A 15,433-nucleotide genomic window follows, 5' to 3' on the forward strand; every position below is an offset into this window, starting at 1 on the left:
CAGCCCCTGTATTACTGATGCGCAAAATGAGAAGCAGCGACGTAGGTGACCTCCCGCAGCTAGAGAGCAGCAGGAGCCAGAGGTGGGGCTGAAACCCAGATCAGTCCGCCTCCAAGGTCCTTTTCCTCCTGTACCCCCTGCCTGGCTCCTAGTGAACCTCCCAGTAATGAAGTCGCCACAGGAGAGAACAGGCTCAAGAGGGAGTGAGCTCCCCACCACGGGAGGGTGGAGCGGAGAGGCTCTGCTCAAGAAGCCGGGGCCAATGGGCGCAGGTGCTGCAGAGGGCGCTGGCGCTCCGCTCGGCTGCCCGGTGCCCTTACCTGCTTCTCCAGCTGTGCCTCCAGCTGGCCGATGCGCTCATCTTTGCCCTGCACAGCTTTCAGTAAGTCTTGGTACTTCCGGTGCAGGCTGCCTGCGGAGCCCACACTCTTCAGATTGGAGAGTTTCACCTTCTCTTCCATCACACTCACCTGAAAAGGACCAAGCATCTCATAGGGTTGGGATGTGTTGTATGAAATGGCCGCTAAATGGGAAGGGACACTTCCTGATACCCCAGCCCGTGACTCCCAGGCAGAGCCCTTGCCCAGAGCAGTTGGGCCAATTAATTCAATGACCATTTATTAAGCCTCATCTGGGCAAAAAAAAAAAAAAGGAAATGACAGGGAGAAACAGGTGGGTGTTGGGTCCCCTAATTCTGGAGCCCAGGTGGGGATGAGCTGGGCAGGACAGACAGCCCTGGAGAGGAACTGCTCCCGCCTCACGCTGGCAGACATTTGCTGCTCACTGCATGTCCATGGCTTCCCGATGTTTCTGGCCCCACTAGTGAGAGGGGCATGGAATTCTGTCCAGTCAGTGGGCCTGAGAGGAAGGACACGTATTTCTGGGCTCAAGCTATTTAAGAGCTGGTGGACAAGCACCCAGCTCCCTTTCCTTGCCATGGCAACCAAGGAGGCTGCATGTTCCAGATGGCCCAGCTAGAGGATGGGGAGCTCCGATAGCCTGGATCCCTGAATCCCTCTGTGGAGCAGAATCCCTGACGCACCCTCCCTGGAGAGGTACAATGGGTGAGAACTAAATGTGATAAACTGCTGAGATGTCAGACTTAACTTGTTATCTCAGCATAAAACCTAGTCTATATGGACTAGTCCACTCACCCACTCCCTGCACTGACCATTAACCAAAGACTCATTCGCCCCCACAGAAAGCTCCATGCACCTTCATCTGTTAGAAGTTCTGACACATGACTGCTGGTTTTCCTTGTCCCTCATCAGTGTGATGAGTAGGTCCACGTGAGTTCGTGGGAAGGGGCAAGAAAGGCCAATGGTCACCTCCCCTGCACACTCTTCTCAATCCCTTCCCCTTGTTACCTGGGTCTCCGCGTTCTCTGCTCTCTGCTCGGCCTCCTGCAGCCTCTGCTCCAGCTCCTGCATCTGCTCAACCGGAGACAAAGAAGGCATGTAGGTGAGGTGTCCCTACTGTGCACATGACATCAGGGCAACACAAGTGAATTGTGCAGACACTCCCCAAGGCCAGGCTGGAACCGCCCATCTCAAGTGGGCTCAAGGGTGTCTGGGTAACACTTGGCTCTCATACCCTGAATTCATGGGAGGGGAAGAGCCCATGGAGCTGTCCTCCTGCCGGGGGAATAAAAGCCTTCTACCCCTTCCTTGTGTAAGGTTCTCAGGGAGGGTCAGCAGTAGGGTCATCACTCTTCTGGAGGCACCCCCACCCCAGTCTCAGTCCAACTCCGGTCTCCTCTCCCTGAGGCCTCCCTCCCTCAACCCTGGGTCACAGACAGTGCCCTGCCGCTGCTCACCCATGTGCCTGGCATGGAGCTGCCACCATGTCATCAGTGAGGATGTTCCTTCCCACCTCGGAACAGCTCACTGGCTGGGGACAAAGATTCCCCACCCTGACTGTAATGGCATTCATAGATATCATCCTGTTGGGTTTCTTGAATCTTAAAGAAATAGACGGGCTCATGACACATTTTAAAAATTCTATCTTGCAATCAGTAGAGGCATGTCATTCAGGCCTGAGGAAGCTGGTAATTCTGGAATCTTAAGCCAGCTGGCCCACGCACAGAGACCAATGTCCTTATACACAGATGCCTGTCAGGGACCAGTTGAGTCTCAGGAGCTGCTCAGCAGCCCGACCCACATGGCATCTCTGCAGCTTTGCCAGTTCATGGGTTGGCGAGTGGAGTGTGGCTGGATTTCAGCTCCCACCTTGCCCTTGGTCAGGGCTCGGCTGTGCGCTGCCCAAACCACACACCATCACACAAAGGCCCTGCAGAGGCAGAGCTGAGTCACACCCCATTCTCCCGTCAAACGCCACGCCACATGCCAAGGCCTAGTGTCACGCCTTAACCCTAACCCTACTCCGTCAACGGCCCTGCCCTGCCCCAGAGCAACACATATTCATTAAACATACATCAGAGGCACCATATCCCAGCCTCGTCCGCCCTGCGGCCGGGCAGGCCCTGCGTTCCAAGCTCTAGCCCAGCGCTCGCCCACCCATCTCTGCAGATATGGCCTTTGCTCCAGCTCCTCAACCTTCTCCTTTTGGCCTGGACCACGACTTGATATTCACCCGTGAACTGAGCGATCCCTTTTCTTTCCCAATCTCTCACCTTCTCGGCTGAAATTCTGCTTTCCCTCCCTGATTAAAGGATGAAAGAGGAGGCGCAGAAAGTCACCTCAAAGTAGCTCACACTTAAGAACCTGGGGCACCTCTTTCCTCAGGGCAGCCCTGCCTCATCCATTTTTCCCCTCTTTTGGGGGATGGGGGAGACACAGATGTTTTCAGTGCACATTCCCTTGGAAAGGATCTAATGTTCCCAAGTAAAACTCAAGATGTAAAACAAAATGCTCCTCGGGCTCCCAATGGACAGGACCACCTGTCACAGGTGTTCATGTGCTCAGGCCATGGATGCCTACCTACAACTCTTCCTTCCTCTCCTGGGTTTAATAATCATGATCAAACCTCTCAATTCAAACCTGATTTGGCGGGTTAGCTCTGGCCAGACACAGGCATCAGAGCCAGATGATCTTTCTAAAACCAAACAGTCCTTGGGCCTGTCTTACAGGAGTCCCTTGACCTTCAAACATATGCTTGCAGCAACAAGGAAGATAACAGCACAGCATGAAACAACATGATGGTTTCAGGGTGGCTGCCCGACACAGAGAGAATTCTACTTGGTGGGGTGTGGTTGACACAGTGGTGGCCCATAGTGACCAGGCTGGTACCAAATAACCCTCCCCACTCTGACACCAGATCTGACTGGGCCAATCAGGTTCTCTCTCCCAGGGATCTGGAACCTGGGATGGAAAGACCAGAGACAAGAGCCAGGGGACTGCATCTGAGAACATACACCAACTTCACCACATTGTGATCACTAGGTAGATCCTTCAGTTCTGTGAGCTGTCCCAGATCCTCCTCATACTGTCCCCGCTGGCTTAAGCCAGCCAGAGTTGGAGTTTGCCCTCATCAGAAACAAGTCTAAATAATGCAATGACCGGGAGCATTTCAGAATACAGTGCCATACTGAATGGGAAGGCTTTGTATTGACAAGTCTCCTAGATAGACCATCAGCTGGACCATTTAGATCTAACATCTGCTCTGCAGCTCAGAAGACACAGGTTTTCCATAGGGAGTGGCCATTCATAGTGTGACCTCCTGCAATGCCTGTTTGATGTGTCCTCACTTCATTGGATGGAAAAACTCATCTTCCTATTTTACAAATGGAGAACCAAGGTAGAGTGAAGAATAGAATGTACTGAGTCCTACTTCCCAGCTAGACCTTTCCATTTGGGTCAAGAGTGGCCAAGGACACCGGTCAGAGCCAGCCATCGCTCCATTATTGACAACATAGTGAGCATTTTTCCCCTCAGGATTTATCAAGATTTAATATCGCTTTAAAGTGTGCTATCACCAAAGCAGACAGAAAGGAAGGGCTCCTCCCAGGCCTGGGCCGGCTGCCACGGGCCCTCATGGCTGCGGATCCTCCCAGCTGCTCTTATCTTCTCAGCAAGGACACTTGAGACTCAAAGCATTTTGTATCCACCTTCATGCTGGCGTATTCTTTTCCCTCTAAAACTAGTTTCTGAATGTGGAAGACATTTTGAACATCCGAAACATTTTAAAAAGAGTCTAAGAACCATCTACGTATCCATCACCGCACTCCAACTACGACCAAAACCCTGCTGTCCCCGTCTGACGAGAATGTTTAACACGTTTCCCTCCGTTTTTTATGAAAACACATTTTCCCCATTGCCGCTGAAACAGCCCTCCGGGTGTCCACGCCGGGTACCCTCCCTCAATGCCAGCACCAACCCCTTTCACGAGGGCAGATCATTCTTTGCACCTGTCACAGGGCCACACCTGGAGCTCTGCGATGCTGCGGTGGGTGGGCCACCCCTCATGAGTCCTGTTTCTCCTCTCAGGGTTCCTTAGGACCGTGTCCTCAGCTGTCCTTTAGTCTGTGGGCCTGGGGTGACCTGACAGCCACAGAGGTGTCAGGTTTAGGCGGCTGACTCTTAGGCAGGATCCACTTTCACCAGCTGCGACGCGCACATGAGACTCACGAGCTGCCTGGGAACTGGCTGCAGGGACCTGATGAAATGCACTTGGCACAGGCCTGGTACTTAATCCCCGTGTCCACGGCTCCTCGTAACACTCGGCGATGCTGTGAAATACCAGCCCCATGGCCGCGGGAGCACCCGTGCTGCCCTGCGCTCCCAGCACAGCCCAGCGTGCTGAGCAGTGGCCTGAGCCAAGAACCATGCCATCCTGGGTTTCAGCTTCCCTTTGAACAGGAGGTTCGATGTCCTTACCACTGCCGTGCACCCACTGGAGAAAACGGTACAGGTACGCACGAAGGCTCCAGAACCCGACTGGCTCTGCCATGGTGTGGCTTTAGATAAGTCCCTTAGCCTCTCCGTGCCTCAGTTTCCCCACCAGTAAAAAAGAGAGTTAATGAGTCTTTACCACCCCCCCTCCACCACCACCAGGGTTGTTGCTGTTGAAGATTGCACAGGACGCCTCCTATAAACTCATGTGTACAACCTGGCACTTACCCAGCAGGACACAGAGAGAAGCTACTTACTGGTTTTTCATATACAAAGATGGCACTTAGGACCAAGCACAGTTTGGCTGGGACAGGCTGTTCATCTGTCATCTGAAATAATTCGTAATAGGGCCTCCTTCCTCTCTCAAAAGTGTCCTGGTTTAGATAACTTATATGACTATCCTAGTTAGGATCCACTGATCCATTTACAGAAAGAATGGCTTTAAGCCAGAGGTTGCCAACCATCAGCCTACAGAGTGTCTTATAAGACCGACAATACTGTGGGCATTCAGCCGACACAGATATAGAAAAGTCAGGCACTTCCATGTGCCTGGCACTGGCTTACGTGCTTTCCGTGTATTAACTTGTTTAGCTTTCATCCCGATCCGAGGAGACGGGTCCTGTTATCCCTGTTGCACAGATAAGGAAACTGACTACAGCATTTAGGTAACTTGCCTAAGGTCACACAGCTAAGAGACAGAGCCAGGATTCAAACCCAGGAGGACTGGCTCCAGAGTCTACTGTACCGTCAGCCACTGTGCCTCTCCTGTGTCCCAGAAAAAGCCGCCGCATTCCACAAACAAGGCACGACTTCAGCTTCTCCTGAAAACCCAGGAGGTCTGGACGCACTAGGGCAGTGGTCCTCAACCTTCTGGCCCTTTAAATACAGTCCTCATGTTGTGACCCAACCGTAACATTATTTTTGTTGCTACTTCATAACTGTCATGTTGCTGCTGTTGTGAATCGTCATGTAAATATCTGATATGCAGGATGGTCTTAGGCGACCCCTGTGAAAGGGTCGTTCGACGCCAAAGGGGTCGCGACCCACAGGTTGAGAACCTCTGCACTAGGGTTATATTTTCTTGTGGTAATAACCACTCCCTCCTCTAGCCACAGCACGTTCCCTGGAATCCTCCCCGGCACCCACCGTGTCACTTATCTAAGATACCTGCAAGCATTTGAGTTTGCAAACCCCAGTTTTAGCTGTTAAATCTGCTTTAATCAAAGATAATGGTTTTCAACTTTATTTTTTAAGTAGATATGCTTATTCCCAAATATATAAAACTAGAGGCCCAGTGCATGGGTTCATGCACTGGTGGGGTCCCTTGGCGTGGCCTGTGGGGATCAGGCCGGAACCAGCAGTCCGACATCCCCCGAGGGATGGAGTAGTGCGTGAAGTGGCAGGGGCCAGGGAGGAGCCCAAGCCTGGCTTGGCACCGCGCCACTCCGCTCACCCCAGCCCCGCTGCGCCCGCCGCTGCCGCTCCGCCACGGTCTCCGCAGGAGAGGCTGTGCCCCCGCAGCTGTGCCCCTTGGTCAGCTGAGCGGCGCTCCCACTGTGGGAGTGCACTGATCACCGGAGGGGGGGGTGGGGGGGCAGCTCCTGCATTGAGCATTTCCCCCCTGGTGGCCAGTGTGCGTCACAGCGACCAGTTGAACAGTCACTTAGGCTTTTATATATAGAGATACACAACTGTGGGGCTGCCCTGGTATCTAACTATAGACGAGGAAGGAGAGAAAGGGCTCTAAGTCTTGTCTGTAGGTCCCACTGCTGCCCCCCGGAACCTCCTCTGGGCACATGGTGCTCGAGGCATCCACTAGGGCAGTGATGGCGAACCTTTTGAGCTCGGCGTGTCAGCATTTTGAAAAACCCTAACTTAACTCTGGTGCCGTGTCACATCTAGAAATTTTTTGATATTTGCAACCATAGTAAAACAAAGATGTATATTTTTGATATTTATTTTATATATTTAAATGCCATTTAACAAAGAAAAATCAACCAAAAAAATGAGTTCGCGTGTCACCTCTGACACGCGTGTCATAGGTTCGCCATCACTGCACTAGGAGGACAGCAGAACGGGGCCCTGGGCAGTGGCCTGAGCCAAGAACTCCTGGCAGGAGTTCGTGATGGTAGATCTCAGATTTTCAGGGGTGGAAAGATGCACGTGGGCTGTTACAGGCAGATGCCTGGGCTGTGCCCACAGAGGTTATTATTTAGGAAGTCTGAGGACAGGCCCAGGAATGTTCCTGAAAAGAAAATCCCGGCGATCCTGATGCGGGTGGTCCACAGACCACCTCCTGAAAAACACGCGACTGGCCACAGAATGCAAAGCAAAGCTAACTGATTCCTTTGGGGATGCATCCCCGGGCCGAGCCCCTTCAGCACCGGCTTCTGGAATGGCTTCACAGGAGTACAGAGCTCTATCGATGCTGTGGTTCCCGAGAAATACTATTTATTGTAGACCTTACAAATAACGAGGGGCAAGGAAAACAATAAAAACGTACTCTCTCCACACCGGCACACACACATACACACGCACACGCTCACACACACAGTGAATAAACATCCTAGAAGGCACCTGCTCCCCAAGCCAATCAGATTTGTCAGCACAGAGAGCTGCTCAGGCTGGCTGAGACGGCTTTCTGCAGACTTCAACACATTTCCAACAGGTCCTCACGGTCCTGGTGCTCCCCTTTCCTAGTACCTGGCCCTTCCACAAAGTCTGAGGTAGTGAAGGGTGTTTTACTGGCCCCGTGTTCTCGCCAGACATTGTGAAGTGCGTGCCTGAACTGAATCGCTGATTCTGTGTAATCCACAGTCTGAGGGGGGAGGAGCAATGTTCATTGTTCTTTTGTTTAAGGAAACTGAACCATTTATACATTTTTTAAAAAGCCCCGAATTACAAATTGTTGATGTGTAAATATAAAGCTGAGTGGCTGTATTTCCAAATCTTGGTTGACGAAATTAGTAAGTGATTCTAGAGAACAGGAAGTGCACACGGTCCCACTGGAACGGGACATGGGGAAAAGCTGCTCCAGTTAAAAATATACTAAAAAATGAAAATTATCTTATTACTTATTTCTTCTTTTTAATAAACCCACTCAAATCCCCTTTGGCAGCAGAGAGGGAGTAAATAAGTAAAAAATGTAAAACCTCCACCAGTTCTAATACCGACGGCCATGCCCATCGTGATACTTCCTACAAAACCCTTTTGTGGATGATACATTCCCAGTTTTCTGATGGGATGATGGAGGCACAGGTTTCGTATAAATAAAAGAAGTCCAAGGGACGTTCAATACCCATCTCTTAGGATGGTCTCCCAGTTTTAAATGGGTCTGACGCGCCTCTGTGACTTCTTCAGCACACGGGGAAGAGGGCTGGGGGAATGCCCCCTCAGGGAGCAGTGCAGATGCGAACCTTAGACATTAGCCATTCCCTTGACTCCTGTCCTGGATGGAAAGAGAACCCACAATTCATCTGGCTCCACAGCGGTGGCCCTGGCAGCCTGGGTGTTCATGACAGCAGCACACCAGACCCTGAGAGGTATAATAGCAGAAACAAAGTTTACTACTGCCTCCTCTCACCCTTCCTCTCCTCTCACCATTGGCTGAGGGATTACCTGGTAGCCTTGACATTTTTTCTTTAAAAACATGTATTTTTAGCACAGATATCCCATGTGTGGAATGGCAGTTCTGCAAGAGGAAGTCAGGTACGAGTAGGCTGTGTGGGGAAGGAGGAAGGGCATGTTTCCAAGCCTTAGCGGCCAATGGGCGGCACCTGATCCCAGGCAGGGCGTGTCCCCTGGAAGACACCCAGGCTTGACCAGCCCTGCAGGACAGCCAGCAGGGAGTGAGCAGCCACCAGTCATCCAGGCTCTGCTTCTCACCACACAGGTGAGTAAGCTGTGGGGAGGGGCAGACTAGTGAGAGGGCTGGCCAGAGGAGCCCGTTGACCTGGCTCAGCAGGTGCAGGTAGGTATTGATGATGATTGACAAGCAATTTCTGGGAGGAGTGACACACAGGACCTGGGTTCAGCCTCAGCAGAACTCCCCGGGTAAGCCCAATCATCTCTTCCTGGAATTTGAAACGTACCTTGATGTAGTGTGGAAAATCTCTAGGGAACTGTTGAACCTGCCCTATTGGTTTGGGGATGACTGTAGGTGACGGGCACAGACCTGACACTGAGCAACATGGTGTTTATGGCCTTAAGAATTACTGCCAAGCCCTAATCAGTTTGGCTCAGTGGCTAGAGCATTGGCCTGCGGACTGAAGGGTCCCGGGTTTGATTCCAGTCAAGGGCTCATGCCTGGGTTGCGGGCTCAATCCCCAGTAGGGGACATGCAGGAGGCAGCTGATCAATGATTCTCTCTCATTGTTGATGTCTCTCTCTCTCTCTCTCTCTCTCTCTCTCTCTCTCTCTCTCTCTCTTTCTCTCTCTCCCTCTGAAATAAATTTTAAAAAGAAAGAAAGAATTCCTGCCAAGAAGTTCAACACCTCTTCCTTAAGTCTCAGCCCTCTTCCTTCCTTATGTCTCCCAAGCCCATGATCCCTACTCAAGGTATCTTTCTCCCCTCTCCCATCCCACAACCCCGTCTCTTCTGCCCTGTGTCTGCATGCTTCCCCTTTCTTTACCCAAGTCACACTCTAAGCCCCCAGCATTTTTATGGGAAGGCATTATAGTTACATGATGATCAAAAACAGCCAGGAAGAGAAAAAGAGGCCGAAATGAAAGTTCAACCTACCCAGACCCAAGGAGCTGTGGAGAAAGTCGGTATTTATGAAAAATGTGCATAAGGCCCCTGGGGAGTAGGGGAGGGAGGTACTTCAAGCATCTCTCCTTTTTCAAATTCAATTCAGCTTTATTAATGAAAATATTAAGTTCACACATAGTCTAAATAAAGCATGACAAACCCATTGTGTGACCATTTTTTAAATACACACGACAAACATTTAACAAGTGTTCCTGTTCTTCTGATATAATGATCTGATAGCTGTGCTTTCTTTGGTTTACAGAACTGAGGCTAATTATTTAGTAAACACAGATGTACAATAATTTTATGCACTTAGGGATGACTTGTCTATACTTTCTCAAAAAAAGATGTCTTATTATGAAATATTTCAGGCCAACAGAAACATGTAGTGAACCAGTTTTTTTAAAAAGAACGTGTATCCACCATTTAGCTTTGTCAAATTTTAATTTTTGTTAGAAATAGTTTTAAGAAATGGACCACTACAGGTAGCTGAGGTCTCCTGTGTGCTTCTCCCCAGTGCTGCCCTCTCCTCTGGCATTTACCATTTGAATATACCCCTAACAGGCACTGCCATTCTGCATGTGTTAAAACTTCACATAAACTGTATTGTGTGTATATATATATATATATATCCCCTATATAATAAAAGGCTAATATGCAAATTGGCCCTTCAGGAATTAAACCAACCGGGAGTTTGACCACTCGCTATGATGTGTGCTGACCACCAGGGGGTGTCGTGGAACAAAGGAAGGCCCCAGCCGGCAGCCAGAGGGCCCCAATTGGCCCTGATCACCAGCCAGGCCTAAGAACCCTACCCATGCATGACTTTCGTGCACTGGGCCTCTAGTATGTATGTATATGTATATGTGTATGTGTATGTGTATGTGTATGTGTATACATATGTGTATATGTATCCTTTGGACTTTTAAAAATATATATTTTTATTGATTTCAGAGAGGAGGGAGAGGGAGAGAGGGAGATAGAAACATCAATGATGAGAGAGAATCATTGATCGGCTGCCTTCTGCACGCCCCCTACTGAGGATTGAGCCTGCAACCTGGGCATATGCCCTTGACAGGAATCAAACCCGGAACCTTTCAGTCTGCAGGCCAACGCTCTATTCACTGAGCCAAACCGTCTACAGTTCCTTTGGACTTTTTTGTTCAATGTTGGTTTTCGAGATTTATTGATCTTACACATGTAGCTCTACTTGTTTTATTTTGATCTGCAATATTATATTCCATTGTACAAATACACTCAATATGTGTAACCATCCCCTTTTGGTAGACATTTATAATACTTCCAATTTTTCATACATCAGTGATGCAATACACATCTTGCATATGTCTCTTTGTGACCAATATATTTGGATTTATTTCCACTTTTCCATTTTGTGCTATTTACTCCTCTTTTTTTAGTGCTCTTTTTTTCCTCTCCCTGCCTATATTTAATAGACTTCCTTTATTCCATTTCCCTGCTCAACTGATTTTAAAGTTATATAATCTATTTGTTATTACTATTATTCTAGACTCAAATTCTAGACTTACAGACTGCTAACTGTTCCCCAGTTCTGCTCCCCATCTGTTCTCTTTTCTCTTATATAACTTCCAACTTAGCAGAGCGCACCGTTATCCAGAAGAACTCTATACTGTCCATCTCCCTGCAGCTGGGTAACCGAGTTTTTGCCAATGGGATACAAAGGAAGGAATGAATGCAACCTCCAGGTCATGCACTTACAAGGAAGGGGTTAGGTGGACATCAGGATAAACCACCTTCAAACATGCAGCAGGTACCACCCTGGAATTAGGCTGCTTCTGTCTGAGATACTAAATCAGAAGGAAATAAGCATCTGTCTGGTTTAAGCCATTACTATTTTGGGTTCTTTCTTACAGCAGCCACACTACGATCTAGATAATACAGCAGGCGTGGATTAAAATAAAATTTATCTCACTTACACTCATTCTGTTTCCTGAATCAAGTTTGGAGAATTTTAAGCCATTATTTCTTTGAGTATTGGCTCTCCTCACTCCCTTCCCCACTTCTGAAATCTTATATAGGATCCTGTCATTCTAGCATCCATGTCTCAGCCTCTGCTTCTTTACCTCTCTGTGCTGCATTCCGCAAGATTTCCTCAGGCCCCTATTTCCATTCATCAAGTCTGTCTTCAGTGGTGTCTAATCTACCCACTGAACATTTATTTATTTATTTAAAATTCTTTTCATCAATTTTAGAGAGAGAGGAAAGGAGGTAGAGAGAGAGAAACATCGATCTGCTGCTCCACTTATCCACGCTCTCTCATTGGTTGATTCCTGTATGTACCCGACCTGGGATCGAACCCACAAATTTAGTGTGTCAGGGCGACCCTCGAACCGAGATACCCAGTGAGGGCTACCTACTGAACATTTAATTTCAATGAAAAATGTTTTTACTTCTAGCAGTTCTATTGGATTCTTTGTAAAGTCTACCTGGTCTTTCTGGATAGTGTCTTATTCTTGTCTCATGTTTTCAATTACTTCATTATGTCTTCAATATTTTGAACTCATTTATTTACAGTATCTTACCAACAGTTCTATTATTATTAGTTCTTGGGGTGAGGGTGTCTAGTCCAGTTGTTTATTGTATATTTGGACTCTCACTCACTGTACATTAGTCTCTCAATATTTAGTTATTTTAGATCATATATTCATCTTTACTGAGGCTCCCCACCACCACCTGGGGATTCTGTGTCTGTTCCTATAAGGTCTCCCAGGGGTATCTCTGGACCAGGACTTAGGGTTCCTAATTCACACGGATAGTCTAAATTCTAATGTTAAACCAGTATCATCAGGTTCTCAGGGAACTTTTTTTTTTGCCCAGAGCCTTGGCTGAGTATGAGCAGCTGTTCCGCCATCGCCACCTCCCTGCGCTGGTGGGTGTCTTCTCTGCCACCTTTTCATTTAGGGTAAAGCCCTTTAATAGTCCTGACTTTACAGGGAAGGTTCAGTGTCAGGCCCAGCTTCCAAATGGCCAGACCTCATTTCTATCTTCACAGATGTTAACACTCAAGCCTCAAGCCTTTCATGACTCAAGGGAGCCCAGTCACACACCCCATCCCACTCAGCTGCCAGAGTTGGGTTTTTCCTCTTCATTCTGCCCGCTGAGGATTCCTCTTTTTCCAGTGGACGACTTCAAACTGAGAAGGGTAGTTTAAACGTTTAATGCAGTATGCCTAGGTGTTTCATAACGGCCACTTTTTAGGTTATTTATTGTCCATATAACCAAAAGGAAGTCTCCTCCCTTTGAGATGTGCTTAGGCCCAAGGGCTGATCCCCACTAATCCTTGCCTTCCCTCACACACCTTTCTCAATACCGTGACCTAAGGCAAGGTTTTCAAGCTTTACAGTGTTGAAACCAATTTCTGGAAGCTTGTTAAAGATGCAAATTAACATGGAGACTTGGATCAGGAGGGTTGGGTGGGGCCCAGGAATGCATCTGCTTCACAAACACGCCAGGTTTCTGGCACAGGTGGTCCAGAGAACCACCTGTCTAAGGCCTGCTTCCCGGTCCCTGCGGGGGCGGATTCCACCCTTTATATTTGCAGCGCCGGAACCATATCCGTAGGAACCCTGCCAATCTGTTCGGCAAAGCCTGAACGAGATGGCAGTGCCAACAGGCCCAAGGTTCATGAGTTCTAGTCCTGGCTAGTCCAGAGCCACTCCCCTCAGCAGCGAAAAGGTCCAGTTTGAAACTTATCTTCCTGGACTCCAGGTTGTAGGCCTATTCTGAACACAGGTCACTTACGGAGGCTTTACTCATCGAGACTTTGACATTACTTGCAGAGGAGTGGATGAATTGTACTTTTGTACTTTGAAAGAAGGGTTTGCTAAGCAGATGGAGACTATAAACAAAACTATAGAGAATGGTTGATTCAATTAAGATTATATATATACATTTTTAAGTGCAGGTGTCTATTCTCTAGATGGGTTATGCTTCAAAGAAACAGCCAGTTAGCCCGGCCAGTGTGACTCAGCTGGTTGAGTGTTGGCCCATGTACCAAGAGGTCCCCGGTTTGATTCCCATACATGCGTGGGTTGCCAGCTTGATCCCCAGTAAGGGGCATGCCAGAGGCAGTCAATACATGATTCTCTCTCATAGATGTTTCTCTCTCTCTCTCCTTTCCCCTCCCTCTCCCTCTAAAATCAATAAAAACATTAAAAAAAAACAACCCTCAGTCATTTAGAATGTATCTTCCCATAGAAACATTATAAATGGTGGTCACTTTCCCAGACCAGCCCACCCAAGTCTGTAGAGATAATAATTGTACCCATTTAGACCTATTCTATGCCAGAACCTTTGTACATGTGATCTGATAAAATTCTCAAAGAACTCCAACAGGTAGGCATCTGTGTCCCTGCCTTAGAGGTGAAGGGACTTGCTCAGAGTCACAGGGCTAGTAAGTGGCCGAGTCAGGTAAGTCTGGCCCCAAAGCCTGTGCCCTTGTCACCAGGAAAGCAAGCTGCCTTCCTCGGTTCCTATGCTTACTAGAGGGTGAGCAGTAGGATGGAGATTTCCAGTCTTTTCTCCTAAAACATCCTCCTCCCCACCACTGAAGAGATGTTAAGGGAATATTAGAAACTGCACTGCAGCCACATGTGACTCAGAGGGTGGTGGAGAACCCAGATGTGTGTCACTTCACTGGTGTGCCCTGCGAAGCAGCAGAGCAGGGAAGAATGCCAGGTGACAGCTGACTACACTGCTTTGATTTTGGTCTTAAAAAAAAACAAAACCAACAACGACCTTGGGTGGGTTTCATTTTGCATGTGTGAAAAACATCTTATTCAAAGCTCCCCTTCCTGCAATGAGTAGTAACTAAGCCCTAAGGATCAAATGCACAGAAGAGTGAATACAGACCACAGTATCCTATAGAATAAAAACGTAGTATGCAAATTGTCCCTTCGACCAACTGGGAGTTGTCTGGGAGTTTGACCAGTGGGCAGGGCTGGCGAGGGGAAGGGAGGGAGGCCCTGGCAGGCAGCGGTGGTAGCAGCAGGCAAAGAGGGGGGCGGGGAGGGAGGCCCTGGCAGTGGTGGCATGCAGCCGGGGGAAGGGAGGGAATACCCGGCCAGCAGCCAGCAGCAGGCAGCTGCTAGGGACCCTACCAGTGCCTGAATTTTGTGCCTGGGTTCTCTAGTTGTATTATAATCATCAAACTTGCTACGAGACTAGAATTTAATTATTCCAACCACTGAAAAGAAATGATAGTTGTATAATGTGATAGAGCTTCTAATTAGCACTATGATGACAGTCATATTACAATAGATAAATGTGTCAAATTAATATGCTGAACACCTTAAATTACACAATGTTATGTCAAATATGTTTCAAATAAAAATAAATAAATAAAATAAACCCCCCAAAAAGGAAGATCACCCTCCCCAACTCTCGCTCTCTAATGCTGGCCCTCTCTGACACGGGCCTCTGCAGTGAGGGTAGGCAGCTCCCTGCTCTCCAGAACTCACCTTGTCAGAAAGCAGCTCCCTTATCTTGCTGGCCTGCAGGCGGAAACGCACAAGCTGGGTTTCCAGGGCCAGGTAGCGTTTCTGCCAGTCCATGCTGGTCCGGGTCTCCACCTTGGGCTCAGCCATGATGGAATCAACTTCTGGATATTCAGGGACCCCTGAGAACCAGCACGAAGAGAGAGGAAACGACAAGTAAGTGTGGGAGGAAGGGTTACGTGGGGAAAGGAGGAGAGGAGACCAGAGGAGGACGGAGACAACAGAGCTGGGGAGGTAAGCCAGCCCCTGTCCCTCTGTCCCATGGCCCCTGTCGCTGGCTCAGCGCGTCACATCTCAAC

At 48.7% G+C, this 15,433-nt stretch overlaps 1 protein-coding gene across 1 annotated transcript in view; it reads right to left on the reverse strand.

Annotated features, from left to right (window-relative positions):
• Positions 1 to 15,224, reverse strand: part of PLEKHH1 (pleckstrin homology, MyTH4 and FERM domain containing H1) — a gene marked incomplete at its 5' end in the record, with an annotated part of 44,984 nt that extends 29,760 nt beyond the window's left edge. The window contains 3 exons of the mRNA XM_081088245.1: positions 321 to 470; positions 1,368 to 1,430; positions 15,099 to 15,224. Coding sequence (XP_080944371.1) covers positions 321 to 470; positions 1,368 to 1,430; positions 15,099 to 15,224 — 339 coding nt within the window. The remainder of the gene's footprint in view (positions 1 to 320; positions 471 to 1,367; positions 1,431 to 15,098) is intronic.
• Positions 15,225 to 15,433: the final 209 nt, after the last annotated feature.

Source organism: Myotis nattereri (genome assembly GCF_964212035.1).
Source record: "Myotis nattereri genome assembly, chromosome: 1".
Taxonomy (NCBI): domain Eukaryota; kingdom Metazoa; phylum Chordata; class Mammalia; order Chiroptera; family Vespertilionidae; genus Myotis; species Myotis nattereri.